At 43.3% G+C, this 14,017-nt stretch overlaps 1 protein-coding gene across 1 annotated transcript; it reads right to left on the bottom strand.

Moving 5' to 3' along the window:
- Positions 1-353: 353 nt before the first annotated feature.
- Positions 354-13,412, bottom strand: cdh15 (cadherin 15, type 1, M-cadherin (myotubule)). Its single transcript, XM_076287983.1, has 14 exons — positions 13,266-13,412; positions 6,588-6,749; positions 5,791-5,946; positions 5,468-5,612; positions 5,036-5,214; positions 4,657-4,785; positions 4,175-4,360; positions 3,442-3,686; positions 3,174-3,316; positions 2,824-3,042; positions 2,448-2,687; positions 2,067-2,212; positions 1,657-1,851; positions 354-1,222 (listed from the first exon to the last, which is right to left on the bottom strand). Exons 1-14 carry the CDS (start codon positions 13,410-13,412, stop codon positions 1,022-1,024), a joined length of 2,493 nt encoding a protein of 830 aa, XP_076144098.1. The 3' UTR covers positions 354-1,021.
- Between the last annotated feature and the right edge of the window lie 605 nt (positions 13,413-14,017).

The following is a 14,017-nucleotide window of genomic DNA, read 5'->3' as shown; positions in this document are numbered from 1 at the left end:
ATACATCATACTTTTTTTCTCTTTTTTGATGATTGCAGAATTAAAAGTATAAAAAGTTATACATCCATATGATTTTACTGAGAATACATGTATTATATTTAATGCTGAATAGGGCTAAATTAAGCACACTGAAACACCGTTGCTTAAAAAGACATCAAAATATTTTTGCATGTGAAAGTGTTACTTCAGTTCTTGAACAGTTTGTCAAAACATGTATCACTCTTTCACTATAACATTAAACAGAAAAAATAGAAAACAAAGTATCATTATAGTATTATCAAGTATAACATTCTATTTACATATCATATAAAAAGGTAGTAATGTACCACAAAAAAAAAATCCAAAAATCCTCGTCAGATATTTGAGTCTTGTTCATGCCTTGTTCACTCGTACACAGGAAACTCCAACGTACCAGAGGCCATTCCAACTCTCATTTTCTGGAGGTCGGCGGACCACATCTCATGTATTCTCATATCTACATTCATTGATCTGTGGATATTACTTGCCTTACTACCAGATACAGTCTTGAAATACAGACATTCCCAATACCATTTCTAATTCTCAGTATAGCTGACATAAAATGTTTTTTATTCTCAGATGTGAAACGGCAAACGGATAAGACAACCTAAAATCCCTTCAGTTCCTTCTAGCCTTTCTCTCTGTCTACCATAAGTACCACCAGACATTCTTTTTATCTGTTGGCTTCCACGAGGCAAGACCATGATATGAAGCCGCGTTTGGGCGGACTGTCTTTATATGCACCAAAAAAGAATTGAACTATAGAAATCAAGAGAACAAGGTAACACTGTTTGTATTGTGTCTGACCTGACAGCACTGTCTGTTACCATACAAGCACGAGCACCACTTTTTAAAATTCCGGGAAAGGACAGAAGGTAATGAAGAAGAGGCCCATGGGTGTGTCTGCTCTTAAGTGTGTGTATGTTTAGTCTCAAACATTATTCTATGTGCGGTGCATGTCAGTGCTGAAAATTCTAGGTTGGATATGGTGGGTAGGGGCACATTAACGCGGGTCGTACATGTTTGCTAGTTTCTTGAAGCGTGGGCCCCAGTCGTTGAGGTAGTCGTAATCCTGGTCTCCGTCCGAGCTGGCCGAGGCCAGGGTGCTCAGGCTGCCCGCCAGAGAGCCGTCCCCCTCGTAGTCGTAGATGAGCGCCGTGTCGTAGGGGGGCACGTTGGGGTCATTGTCAGCCGCCTCCAGACCCTGTGAGGCAAGAGCGAGAAAAGTATTCATTCCAAGAAAACATGTTTTTTGTGGAGGACATATGCTTTTCAGATTCGCTACCAATGATCAGTCATCCTTAATTGACCACAGAAATCATGTAAAAGTGAAGAATTGTACGGAAAGTGGAACAGATGACAATACGTTCATTACTAGATTATATTCATTTATCAAATCATAATCATGTAACAAAGATATTAGCAACAGTAGGCTGTGTTAATTAGAGAAATACTGTCCCATCTCTTATGAAGTCTTATAAAGACCTTGTATTCTTTGACTGCCATTCGTCTCAGTAAACATGACAACCCCAAATCCAAAATAATTCAAAGAGCTGAAGCACATATCCATTACTCAAATAGTGACAGACTAAGCAGTAAGCCCATGAGAGCCACGTGGCAGAATAGGAGATCACATACATCATTGATGAAGTCTTCGATGTCGGTGGGATCAGCAGGGGGTCTGCGCGGGTAAGTAGGCGAGGGGAGGTTGTGTGGAGCGTCTTTCCTGAGTGGCTGTCTGCCTCTTGGGAAGCCGGAGACCGGGGGAGCGAAGGGCGATGGGGAAGGGGCAATATCACTGGGATTCCGCAGCAGGTCAATGTTGAACACATTCTTCAAAAGAGGAGAATGACCAAGCCGTTAAGGGAAGACTAAAGTATTTCTGCTATAATTGTGGTGCTTGTACAGACATAAATTGCATATTTGATATTTTATAAAAAGCTTATTTTTCTGAGGCTGAAGTTATTGGATCTCAAATCGGATCATGCAATCCAGGCATTAGTGATGATGTGTTCGTTAGATGTGACTTCAGTTGGACGTGGTCTCACCTCATCCTCCTCTCCTCCGCCCTGCTCATCGTAGTTGAAGACATTGTCACGGATGTCGTCATCCGACACTCCGATCAGCAGCCCACCTCCTTTCTTCATATGGTGTCTCTTGCAGGCTCCCACAGCCACTGTGAGCAACAGCAACACTGGGAAAAGCAAAAGGTCATCTCAAAATTAGTATATTTGTATGAGGTAATTTATATGGCTTCAAATTCTTCCACTAAAAAAAATGTTGAACCCCTGATTTCAAGCATTCAAACGAAAGCAAATAATTTGAGCATTTGAAGAAATGATCCAGTTGGCCCTCTGATTCCAGACACCTCACTGAAGATGATGTCATTAATCAAACATCTGTTACCACCCATCACTCTATCTACTCACAGAATAAGAGAGTGAGACAACTCATGATGACAATCAGGGCGATGAAACTGATGCCCACTCGGTTGGCAAAGATGGCGTCAAAGATGGCCTTGCATTCCCCATCTGCGTCACATGGGCATACGGTGACATTGATCTGGTTGACGGAGGTGAGTTGGGGTGCGCCCGAGTCGGACACGGTCACATGGACGGAGAATTCCCCAGATTCAACGTCTACCAGATGCTCCAGGATTGCATGGGTCTCTGAACAGAGGAAACTTTTTCAGACAGCAATAAAAAGTTACCCGTACGCCAGAATACTGAGTTTCGGTAATGGTGGTCTTAACAACAAAACATGAGGGCTGGAAAGGGCCCATGCTTTCACTGCAACAGATCCTACCGTTGATATTCATTACAGTCCAGTTGGCTTCAGAGAACATGGTGAACGTGAAAGGCGCAGAGTGTGGTGGCATGTCCTCATCAGTGGCTGTCAGCAGGACACCTTTAGTTTGTCTGTTGCTGCACATGGTGGCACTCAGTGGGAAGAGCTGAGGGCTGTGGTCATTCGTCTCAATGAGGGAAATCTCCAGAGTGCCTGTGGTCGAGATCCCATCGGTATCTACAAAGAGGACAGAAGACCGTAAGGACCGCCAGTCTCCTCAGTTCGGTGGCTTTAGAGATGTCAGCAGGCCACGACTGACAACTAAGGGAAGGGTGCAACCATTAGGTCTTACGGCCCGCATGACTCACCAGCATCAGATACTTTAATCCTGGCACGGTAAATGTTGTCCTTGACGTGTCGCGAGCGGATGTTGAAGGCTTGTCTAGCCGTGACTACTCCAGTGTCATGGTTAATGGCGAGCCACCTCTCTGGGTCATGGCTGATCTCGAACCTAAGGGGTGATAAAGTCAGAGCGCAACACATAAGACACGTACACAAATGTGAATGCACGTGTCAGCATAGTCTCTTGGTTTTGTTGGTTATTTGACCTTATGACCGATGGCTTGGCCGGCTTACCTGAGTCTGGTAGTGTCGGGGTCGTGGGCGATGTTTTGGGCAATAACTGTTCCAGGCACAATTGACTCAGGAACTTTTACAGGGATTGGGTCTACATAGAAGCGGGGTGCTTCGTTCTCATTCAAAACCACAACGGTGACGGTAGCTGTGCTGATGGGGGAATCGAGGGACATGCCCTCCAGTGGCACCAAGTTGGACACAGTTAGGACCAACTCATGCTCAGGACTGGACTCAAAGTCCAGTGGCTACAGGGAAAACAGGGGCAAACCGTGAGACTTCCATGGAAACCAAAGGTTGACATCAACAAACTATACAAAAGAACAATTGTTGTGAATGTTTCACAGCAGCAACAGTGTTTTGTCTAAACTCGTGATCACACCAACACTCTGTTTCAGACACACACAGACTGACCTACACAGAAATGACTTGAAGGACTGTTTAGTGTGATATGTACAATCTTCTGTCAACAAATAAATATGTAAGCTACTACATTTTCTTGGCTTTCTTACATAAATTCCCCATAAATATGAAGACAGAGCTGAGATAGTCAGGCTGCAGTTACATTCTCCTTGCACAATTTCTATGGAGGAGGCTGCATGTGCAGCAACTCTACCAGAAGATGGCAGAAGAACACAAACAATTGATTCACCATTCTTGTGATTCACTAGTGCTACACTAAACTACTGCAAAACTTCTCCTATATTGTGCAGTCTATGTGACAAAACAGCCTCACCTTTATGACTGACAAAATGCCTTGGTTGGTGACAGGATCTGTTATGATGGAAAAGTGTGCGTTGGGATCCCCCTCTGAAATGTGATACTGAACTTCCCAGTTCTTTCCACCCTGCTCATCACCATCAGTGGCATTGACCTTTCCTATTGCTTCAGTCAGGGCATTCTCCACAGCATAGAACTTGTACTATAGGCACAATCAAAAAATGTATACATATTAGTAATTAAACTAGAAAAATGTTTTAATTTCTGTTTTATTACAGTACACTAAAGAAAAGCTATTTTTTATAGCTAGAGTAATAACTTGCAGTAATAGCATGCATTGATTTTTTTAAATCAATATTTGTTTAATACTTTACACTATAATGTGAACTAAAAAGGATCTCCACTATTGCTCTCTAAAACAAGCGAAGGGCTCTCGGACCTCATCTTTGCAGCGGAACAACACGGAACAAAACTTTATCCCTGATTTTGGGGGTTCACCTTGTCAGGGAGGATCTTTGGACCATGGTTGTTGATGTCAGTGATGTTGATGATGGCGTGACCAGTGCTGGTTAGACCCATCCCTGACATGTCAGCCACCTGAAGAGTCAGGCTGATGGCCTGGATTTCCTGTGGCAGAATGAGAGAACCAGTCAATATTTTTTTCAGACTGAACAGCAGGTTTTAGATTGGTTAAAGTCTTCTCTCACATACAGATCATCCAGGTAATGTCAAGAAAGTTTGGTGCATGTGAGAAAACAGTTAAAGAGAACTGAGACAGTCTGCTGATGGCACCGAGCACTACTAAACCACTCTCAAGACCAGTGATGCTTGGTTGTGGCTGTGCCATGACCACTGATTGAGGCTGTGTAACACCTACCTCTCTGTCTATGCCCTCGAGAGTGTAAATTTCCCCCGTTGTTTCTCGGATACCAAACATGTTCTTCTCTGCTTTGTTAGGAGGAAAGCTCTCTTGTTTGAGGATGGAGTAACTCAAGATGGCATTGTCTGTCATGGGGTCATCTTTATCTTCAGCTTTTACACGCATCACCGAGGTTCCTATGAAAGCACAGACAAGACTATTATTTTGGGCTTCATCCTAATATATTGGCATGTTGGACTTGAGAGCTTTCAAAACTCAGAGGAGCCTGTGCTCTGGGAATATATGTATGGAGCCCTTAGGGACATGTAAACTTTCTTGTGCATATAATACATCTATATATATATTGTGTGACACACTTGTACACACATATTGTGTGACACACTTGTACAGACATTTTGGATTTTGTTTATTTATGAAATTACATCCTACCTGGTAGAGCAAACTCACGAACACTGCCCTCGAACTGAGGCTTGGTGAAGTTTGGCCTGTTGTCATTTTGATCCAGTACATAGATTTCAATAGTGGTTGGACTCTCTAGCCTCTCCCCACTCGGCGACAAGGCAAAGGCTTTCAGCTGCAGACACATGACACCAACAAATGTTGAAGACAACATTGCTCCAGCGTCCAGCTTTGGTTTTCTCAGACACACTTTCAAGAAAGGTCAGACACATCTCATCACCTTCCCCACTAAAGTGCTACTTCCTGAGGGAATCGCTGATGAGGATCACCAGTGTGAGGTGCTTTGCATTTACCGTGAAACTGCTGTATTTTTCTCTGTCCAGGGGCATCTTGGTGTTGATCCATCCTGTTTTCTCATCTATTTCGAAAAGGTCCTTGGGCTCCTGGTTGACCCCTGGCCCTTCCAGCCTGTAGATCACCTGACCCGTGGAAACCTTGTCTGATTTGATCTGTTGTGGGAGAGACAGCATGGTAATCAGAAGTCCATTGGTGTTGTGAGACCAGAGTACGCATTGCACTCTGGTATGTTTTCAGCTCTTAACTGCTGTCCTGGGAACAGTCTCCACACTGTCTTATGTGACCTTAAGCAAATAAAAGACAAGATAAACTGACAGCAGACATTTTTTTGGTGTGAGGTGTTTTGAGAGGAAGTGGGGAAAAAAGGGATGTCCTCATAATGACCCCCATCACCACACACACACACACACACACACACACAAACACACACACACACACACACACACACACACACACACACACACACACACACACACACACACACACACTCAGATCATCCACACAAGTGTTCACCTATTTCAGGATTTTGTTGCAACTGGGTATTGTGATTAGCTAGTCGAGCTCTGAAAACACTGTACTAATACACATGTTTTTGTAGCTAGTGCGTACACAATACATTTCCCCCCCCTAATGAAGTCAACATAAATAAAACATAACAATCCAAATTCCAAAAAGTCATAACCTCTATTGATATATGACAGTGGATTTACATATGTGTCTCTGGTTATCACATTGTCTCTGAGCCTGGACCTGCGATTCGCCAGGCCTGGCATGAGATGTTGCTCCGTCTCACCTGTACGAGCTGCTCTGGGACCTGCTTGCCGTTCTCCAGCACACGGATGGGTGGGATGATCCAGTCCCTCTTTATCCTGGCCAGCCCCCCTCTGGCCTGTCGCCACGGATACAGGACGGCTGGTTCCGGCCCATGCTGTTGCGTCTGAGAGCTTGGCCAGACCTGCGTCACACAGAGGAAGAGGAAGAGGAGAGTGTTTCAGCTTCCTGCTCAGACCGTGCTCAGCAGCTGGGCCGTCTAGGTAAGATCTCAAAGTGACTCATTCAGACTTTACAGCCAACACTAAGTGGCATCAAATGTTTTTAAACACTCTTTACTAATGTTTGCTGCCTGATCATTACCTGCCTGTCTACCAGGTTACTGAACTTTTTTTGGTCAACTGGTGTTGTTTTTAAAGTGCTTTATAAAAAAAGACTTGACTTGACCTCCTTCCCTCTTGAAGTGCACAGATGATATTCACATTATTCACAATGATATACACATTTTTTACTCTTTAGAAGATAGTACAGACCTATGACTTTGTGCTAAATGAAAAGCACATTTTCAGAGCATACAGAAATGGAATCCACTCAACCTAGCGAATACCTAATAGACCCTTGCTTCTTCAGCATTGTACTGTTAGATATGCTTATGTACAGCAATTGGACATTGTAATATAATACCTACAAGAAAAAACATATATAATACATATGGGGGGCAAACAGCAAATTTAAGATGGATTCAACCTCAAGAAGGAATTTTGCCCTACACTCGCCAATCAAACTGGTAACTCAGCAAAACACAATTCTAAATACTTTCAAATGGAATTTTGTTGTTGGTGGCTAATATTAGCACTGAACATGAGTGCTGCCGGGGTTAGAGAGACAAGCAGCGCCTCTCCTAACCACAGTCCTAAAGCAACGGTGATCTCTTGCCCTGTTGGTAACCGGGAATCTACTAAGGTGGTATGCACTCTGGAAGAAGAGAGAAGGATTCAGGTTTCACACAGACACACACACACACACATAGAGCAGCTGTCCAGTCCTCCATTTCCCACCCATACCCAGGCTCAGTGTAACAGAGTCTCCTTTATGTCCCACACTGCACCTGACTGCAGGGTCAGAGGTTACGAAACAAATCCACTACTGCGACAAAATCAGACACACCCTCACACGTGCAGGCCGTGAGACAGAGTGTGTCGTCCTCACCTGTCTGGAAAAGAAATCTCGACACTCAGCTCCCTGACTTCCCCGAGGGCACTTAGGAGAATGAACTGACTCATGTCACTGAGACATGAAAAGATATTTATAAGATACATGTCTGACTCTCTGGAAGACAAATGAACAGAACTTTTGAAAACAATGTTTCAGGTTACCCCTTTATTCCAAAGCATGTTTTTTTTCTGCCCACTTCTGTCTAAAGCTGTAGATCATTGAAAAACAACTGATTAGTATGTCTGTTAGACTGGACGACAGGGCATTACATCTTTCGTCCCCTCGGGAGCTGCGGAGGCCGGTTGGCATGTTGGCATGGTGGCATGTTGGCATGGTGGCATGGTGGCACGCCTCTATTCAGCTGCTGGAGAATGGCAGCCACCCCTGGCATGCATAGGCTGAGTTAGGGCAAACTAATCTTAGAGAGGATGACGTTCCAGATGCCTACTTCATACACAGACCAAACACACAGAGAGGCACATCATAGGATACTGTTACGGCCCAGGCCGCTGTGTGCTAACTCCGCCCATTGGCACTGATGTGCCTGGGTGCTTGTTTCCCCTGTGTGCCCAGGTGTGCCTGATTGGGAGTGATATTTAAGATCGGCTCAGTCTGCACTCCTGGCGGTTCTTCTCCTCCCGGCTTGGCATTCATTTTGTTGCGTTACCGTTTTCGCTGTACTGACTTACACTTCACTTTTGAGTAACTAACACTACACTGATTTGCACCTCATCCTTATCGTTATTCCGAAATATAGTTTATGTTTAACTTTCTTTAATAAATTCATTTATTATTATTTCAACACTGCGTTGGTCTCCCCTGAATGTACAAACTCCGAGCCAGTGTGTTACAATACCATACACAGAGAGGCACATCATAGGATACCATACACAGAGAGGCACATCATAGGATAGCATACACAGAGAGGCACATCATAGGATAGCATACACAGAGAGGCACATCATAGGATAGCATACACAGAGAGGCACATCATAGGATAGCATACACAGAGAGGCACATCATAGGATAGCATACACAGAGAGGCACATCATAGGATAGCATACACAGAGAGGCACATCATAGGATAGCATACACAGAGAGGCACATCATAGGATAGCATACACAGAAAGGCACATCATAGGATAGCATACACAGAGAGGCACATCATAGGATAGCATACACAGAGAGGCACATCATAGGATAGCCCAGAGAATCTCTGCAGCAGAGCAGCAAACAAAGCAGCCCTCGGTGGCCACATAAGGGTGTACCACTATGTGCGTATTACATTGAAAGTATAATATAATATAATATAATATAATATAATATAACATAATATTATATAATATAATATAATATAATATAATATAATATAATATAATATAATATAATATAATACACAATTGGGTTTAGATGTAAGCTAAAAGTGGAGTAAATGCTATTAACACTGTAAAATAACAGTAAGCTACTCACGTAGAGCTTGACATGAGCATACGAAATAGAGTGGCTGTGTTCTAGTATGGTGACAAACAGACAGACCCAAACTTGGAAGTGGAAAATAGTCTGTAATGCAGTTCAGTCAGCACATAGGTGTAGTCTGGTGACTTGGTGTCTGTCTGCTCAAGTCATTAGAAGTCTATGGGTGGCCCTCTCCATTATCAATTATCAGCCACCACACACAGACACACAGGCCTAGAGATGAGTGGCACACACTTCTCCTTCAGGTTTGGTGCATCCGTATCTTTAATATTAATTAGGGGGACTATTCTCCCCCTGTATCCAAAGCAGTGTATCCACATCACAAACTTGTGCACATCTTAAAAATTTCATTATTTGTTTGCCAATTGCTCAATCATGAGGGCAATATGCAATGACCAACTTGTGTTTCACCCCTATTGAGCCTAGAGCAGACAAAAGGAACAGCAGAAAGAATGTGAGGCCTACACTTGTGGCAGCTTTGTATGCACATGTGTGCATTGTAAAGTATGTTCACAATGACAACAATTAGCCTCTGCGTGAGAGACGAGTAGAGAGAGAGAGAGAGAGAGAGAAAGAGAGAAAGAGAGAGAGAGAGAAAGAGAGAAAGAGAGAGGGGGGGGGGTGTCGGCAGGTAGAGGCAGTCATAAAACACTGCTCTTTTAGGCTTGTTGTACAGTGATGAAATGACTAGAACAGAGCTTGGATCCACACTCCAGTTAGCTGGAGGTCCGTGCCAAAACACATATCTCCCTAATTCAATGACAATGCTTTATTGCTACAAAAATTGCACTCTGAACCTCAGCTGATTGGTTTATTTATGTTTATGCGCAGCCGTGGTAACAGACTATAGGACGAGGTCATATGTAAACGTCTTGTTGAGCTGATTTCAGGGTCCCTTCATCACCCTCCTATCAAAGTCCAGCGAGTCTGGGGGTCATGGGACTCAAGCTCAACTGGTCTCAGACATGTCTGTGTGTAATTGGCTGTCTAGGCCTGTCTTCAGAAGTCCTCTGGGCAGCTTAGTGAAGCAGAGGTATTACTAAGAGAGAGGGTATAAACATGGCTGTTTCCATAAGGAAGTGCTAATCTCACAGCGAGCTGGAAATACGCCTGCGTTTGACCCACATGCACATTCTCTGTTGGGCAAGCTAGCCAGCACCGCCGGCCATCTTTCTGTCTCTCTCACACACACTCTATCTGTGTGTGGGTGTGTGTGAGAGTGAGAAGAAACATCTGCCAGTATACTAGTGTCTAAGACTGTCTTGACGTGACACTTTATCTTGTCAATGAAAGCCTATATAGCGGAGTGAAAATCATTCCTCCAGGCAACTCTAGCTAGCTTCCAGCTTTACAAGTATGTTGCAAAACTGGGGACTGATTATTCATCGGGTCACTTGATGTTAAATGTAACACAAGCTTCACTTAAACTTCTTATCCGAAAATAATTAATATACAAATTAATATAAAAATAACCTAAATATGAACAACACCATTACTATGAACCCGTAAGTGTTTATACAGTAACATGCATTTTGATGGTGTACACATTGAATGTGCATGAAATAATTTGGAATTTGGCAAAATAATACTCTCATTATCATTTAATCTGACATTCTCTATACCAAATGCATGATACTGAAGAAAGGGTATAAGAGCAGATGTTATCCACAAAGGACAATGTGTTTTCGCAGGAAAGGGTAATATTTTATATTTATATGTTATACTTGTTTAATAGAATAGTTACTTTTGTAAATAATTGTACATTTAAGATGGAATGAAATGCTTGACTGAAATCATACGGCAGTTTGTCCTATACAAGCATTAAGGGGCAGATTGCCATTCTTTAACACACCACCATGACCCTAAACAATATGCTTTTCCACAATTTCCAGCTTGGGAAAATTCAATATGAATGTGGGGGCTTTGGAAATGATCTGGAACATTCTAGTTTCATGATCCCTAATGCCAGTCATTCACCCTCCTTCCCGCCTGCCGATCCTACTTTTACCAGAGAAGCACATTCCAGACCAGCCTCGCATAGGACAGGGCCAGCTGCTTCAGACCAGGGGGGGCTGTGTGTGGCAGCAGTGTGGATGGGGGAACTAATGCCACCTAATATGTTCATTTTAGTGTTCAGAGGACAGAATGGGAATATGCACAAATTATTGTGATTCAGTTACAGCCATTGCTAACTGTGAGCTACAAGTATTTTGTACTATTTATGTTTTTATTTGCTTATTTACTTATTCATTTATTTTATTTGTTTGTTTGTAGGAGCAACTTGGGGTTAAGTGCCTTGCTCAGGGTCACAGCAGTGGCAACCACAAATTGAAACCGACGACTTTCTTGTTTCCGCTTGGAAGCCCAGTTTCCTACCCTAAATAATAGTGCTGCTTCTATAAGCAGTCAGTCAGGGGTAACCTTGAAGGGTCGGTTGCCAAATTCATTTCCCTTTTGGAAGGGCAGGAGGGCATTGGTAGGAAGTCCAGCATTCTACTGTAGGACAGTGTGGACATTTGCCAGTGTAATGTGACACACTCAGGCCAAGCCATACTGAGTATGTGGAGCTGGGGCTCCCAGGGAGAGATGCTGAGGAGTGCGGCTGAGGTGGCCCTGGCAGACGGGGGGGTGAGTGAAGGGGTTCTCCACACAGGTGTTCAAGACCTCTAACCAGCTCTGTCACCATTTCTCTGGAGGCCATAGTCAGCAGTGTATTACTCTCTCTCTGTCTGTCATTCTCTCTCTGTGTGTGTGTCTCTTCTTTCTCCCAACATTCTAGTTTGCCAGGCTCTTCCTATTTTGGGGGGCTGTACTGTCAGAGCTTCGCGGGAGCAGATGTCTGTGCTTTAATGACTGCCCACTGTGCCTAATGGAGAGATGAGTGCTAGGACTCCCAGTGTTTCACCCAGGAGAAAATAGCCATCCTCATGGTGTGGCACTTTATGGAGTTCCATGGGAAGATGCTATAATCCTATATATACCCCCTTTTCACCACACCCAACACCCAACACTCCACGCCCTGCTCTGATTTCAACTGATAAATCTGTAAGATCCATTTTATATAAACTCTCTGTCACCGGAAAATAATGTTCCCCACACCACCAGTTGTCATTTAATCTGCCATTTTCTTTGTTATTCTATGCTTCTGTTAAAGGTGGATCTCTCCTTATTCTCTTGTCAGTACTGTCAATTTAAATAAATAAAGACTAAAAAGTTACGGAATGTGTATACTACTCATCAACGGGGTAAGGGAAGATGGTGTTGGGTAAATAACAATAAATGTGTATATATGTATAAATATGTAAATAAATGAATAAATAAATGTGTAAATATGATATACAAGGAATTCTGATAAGAATGAGTCAGTTAGTTTTTTATGTTATACAATTTTTTGCCATTTTAATTACCTCAAAGGATGAGTGACTTAGATTCTCCAAAATGAATCAATTCAGGTAACAAGTTCACAAAACCCTCAAGTAATATAATGTCATGCCTAAACAGAAGATATATCAGTGCCATCAAACTAAATAAATAAATGTTTAAAGTTTTTGGGCAATACAATCAGCAATTCAGCCAATGTTACCACTTAAAGGATAACTCCTGTATAAGAAAAACATGGTATATTTTTGGGATAATAATGAGTGTAAACTTTTATCAGGGACCAAAACAACGTTAATTGATACAGTTTTGAGTAAGACCGGAATACTCATTTACAACTAAATAAACATCAGCCTTTAGGCAGGCAGCTCCACTACTCAGCCGACCTGCATGTTTTGACAGATCAAACCTGTCTAAATAAGAATATGTTTAAAGTATTAAATCACTGTGGTTTAATTGTTGTGGCAGATTGATTGTGACTAGTGAATTAATCTTACGCCAGTGAGCTGAGCGTTGGAAACCAGGCTTGTCTTTTTGAATCAGGGTATATAAAATAAATACAAAGAGGAGGAAGTGCCATAGAGACCCTCTGTCTTGTGTGACTAAGCCAGTATCCAACAGCTGGCCTGACCTGACTGATTGTTTCCAGTGAGCGGGAGCTCAGCAGTGGGCGTTTTATGGGCAGATTTGTCCTCGATTTCACGGTCTGCATGCCGCTGGACGCCCCTTTTCCGCTGCTGGGATAAGGCAGCGGGACAAATGGCAACGGGCTTCGCATCTGCGAACAGCTGCTCCTGCACAGTAACCGCTCACTCTGGGGGCCGACTGAACAGAACTCCCCTGTTTACAAGACGCTGTTGTGTTTTTTTTCCCCTTAGTCAGAGGATATTCCCATGGAAGAGCGGATCTTCTCTTGGGGTTGAGGATTTGAGGGAAATCCCAGGATGCTTTGCACGGCACCGCTCTCCTCTGAGAATGTGTCGTGCAACACCTCTGGCATTTTGAAAGGGGGGAATTTTAGCGGCCCCTGAGGTGCCTTGCACGGCTGGAATATTTGCGTTGATATCCATAACAAGGGCCGTAAAGATGCCCGGAAGATCAAAAGAACCTGCTCAATGGGCTAGTCTGGCTCAGTGTTTGGGATGGAGGGTGAGGGGATGAAATGAAATTAAGTGAGATGACATCTAAATCTGTTGAGTCATTGGGATTAGGTGCTGACAGTGTGTGTGGCATAGGAGGAGACACACATGTCTCAGGAGTGTGTAGGCCGCAGGAATGCCCAAATGTATTTTGGTCAGATGACACGATGGCCTGCGCATTCCACCATTACATGTCACTCTCAACTCAGCACAACGACACCACAGTGAGCACAAGCTGAAACTA

The sequence above is a fragment of the Alosa pseudoharengus genome, unplaced genomic scaffold, assembly GCF_046254945.1.
Source record: "Alosa pseudoharengus isolate Yale_2024_CS ecotype anadromous, Long Island Sound unplaced genomic scaffold, YU_APseudo_1.1 YU_APseudo_1.1_scf_16, whole genome shotgun sequence".
NCBI classification, from domain to species: domain Eukaryota; kingdom Metazoa; phylum Chordata; class Actinopteri; order Clupeiformes; family Clupeidae; genus Alosa; species Alosa pseudoharengus.
This window is presented reverse-complemented; position numbering and strand designations above follow the sequence as displayed.

Bases quoted from the DNA above. Each gene is read 5' to 3' on its own strand.
- cdh15 (XM_076287983.1), bottom strand. From the start codon at position 13,412: ATGCGAAGCCCGTTGCCATTTGTCCCGCTGCCTTATCCCAGCAGCGGA. The intron at 5,947-6,587 runs GTGAGACGGAGC...CTCCCACAACAG, and splicing joins TCCCAGAGCAGCTCGTACAG to ATCAAATCAGACAAGGTTTC. The intron at 3,317-3,441 runs GTAAGCCGGCCA...ATCACCCCTTAG, and splicing joins CCCGACACTACCAGACTCAG to GTTCGAGATCAGCCATGACC.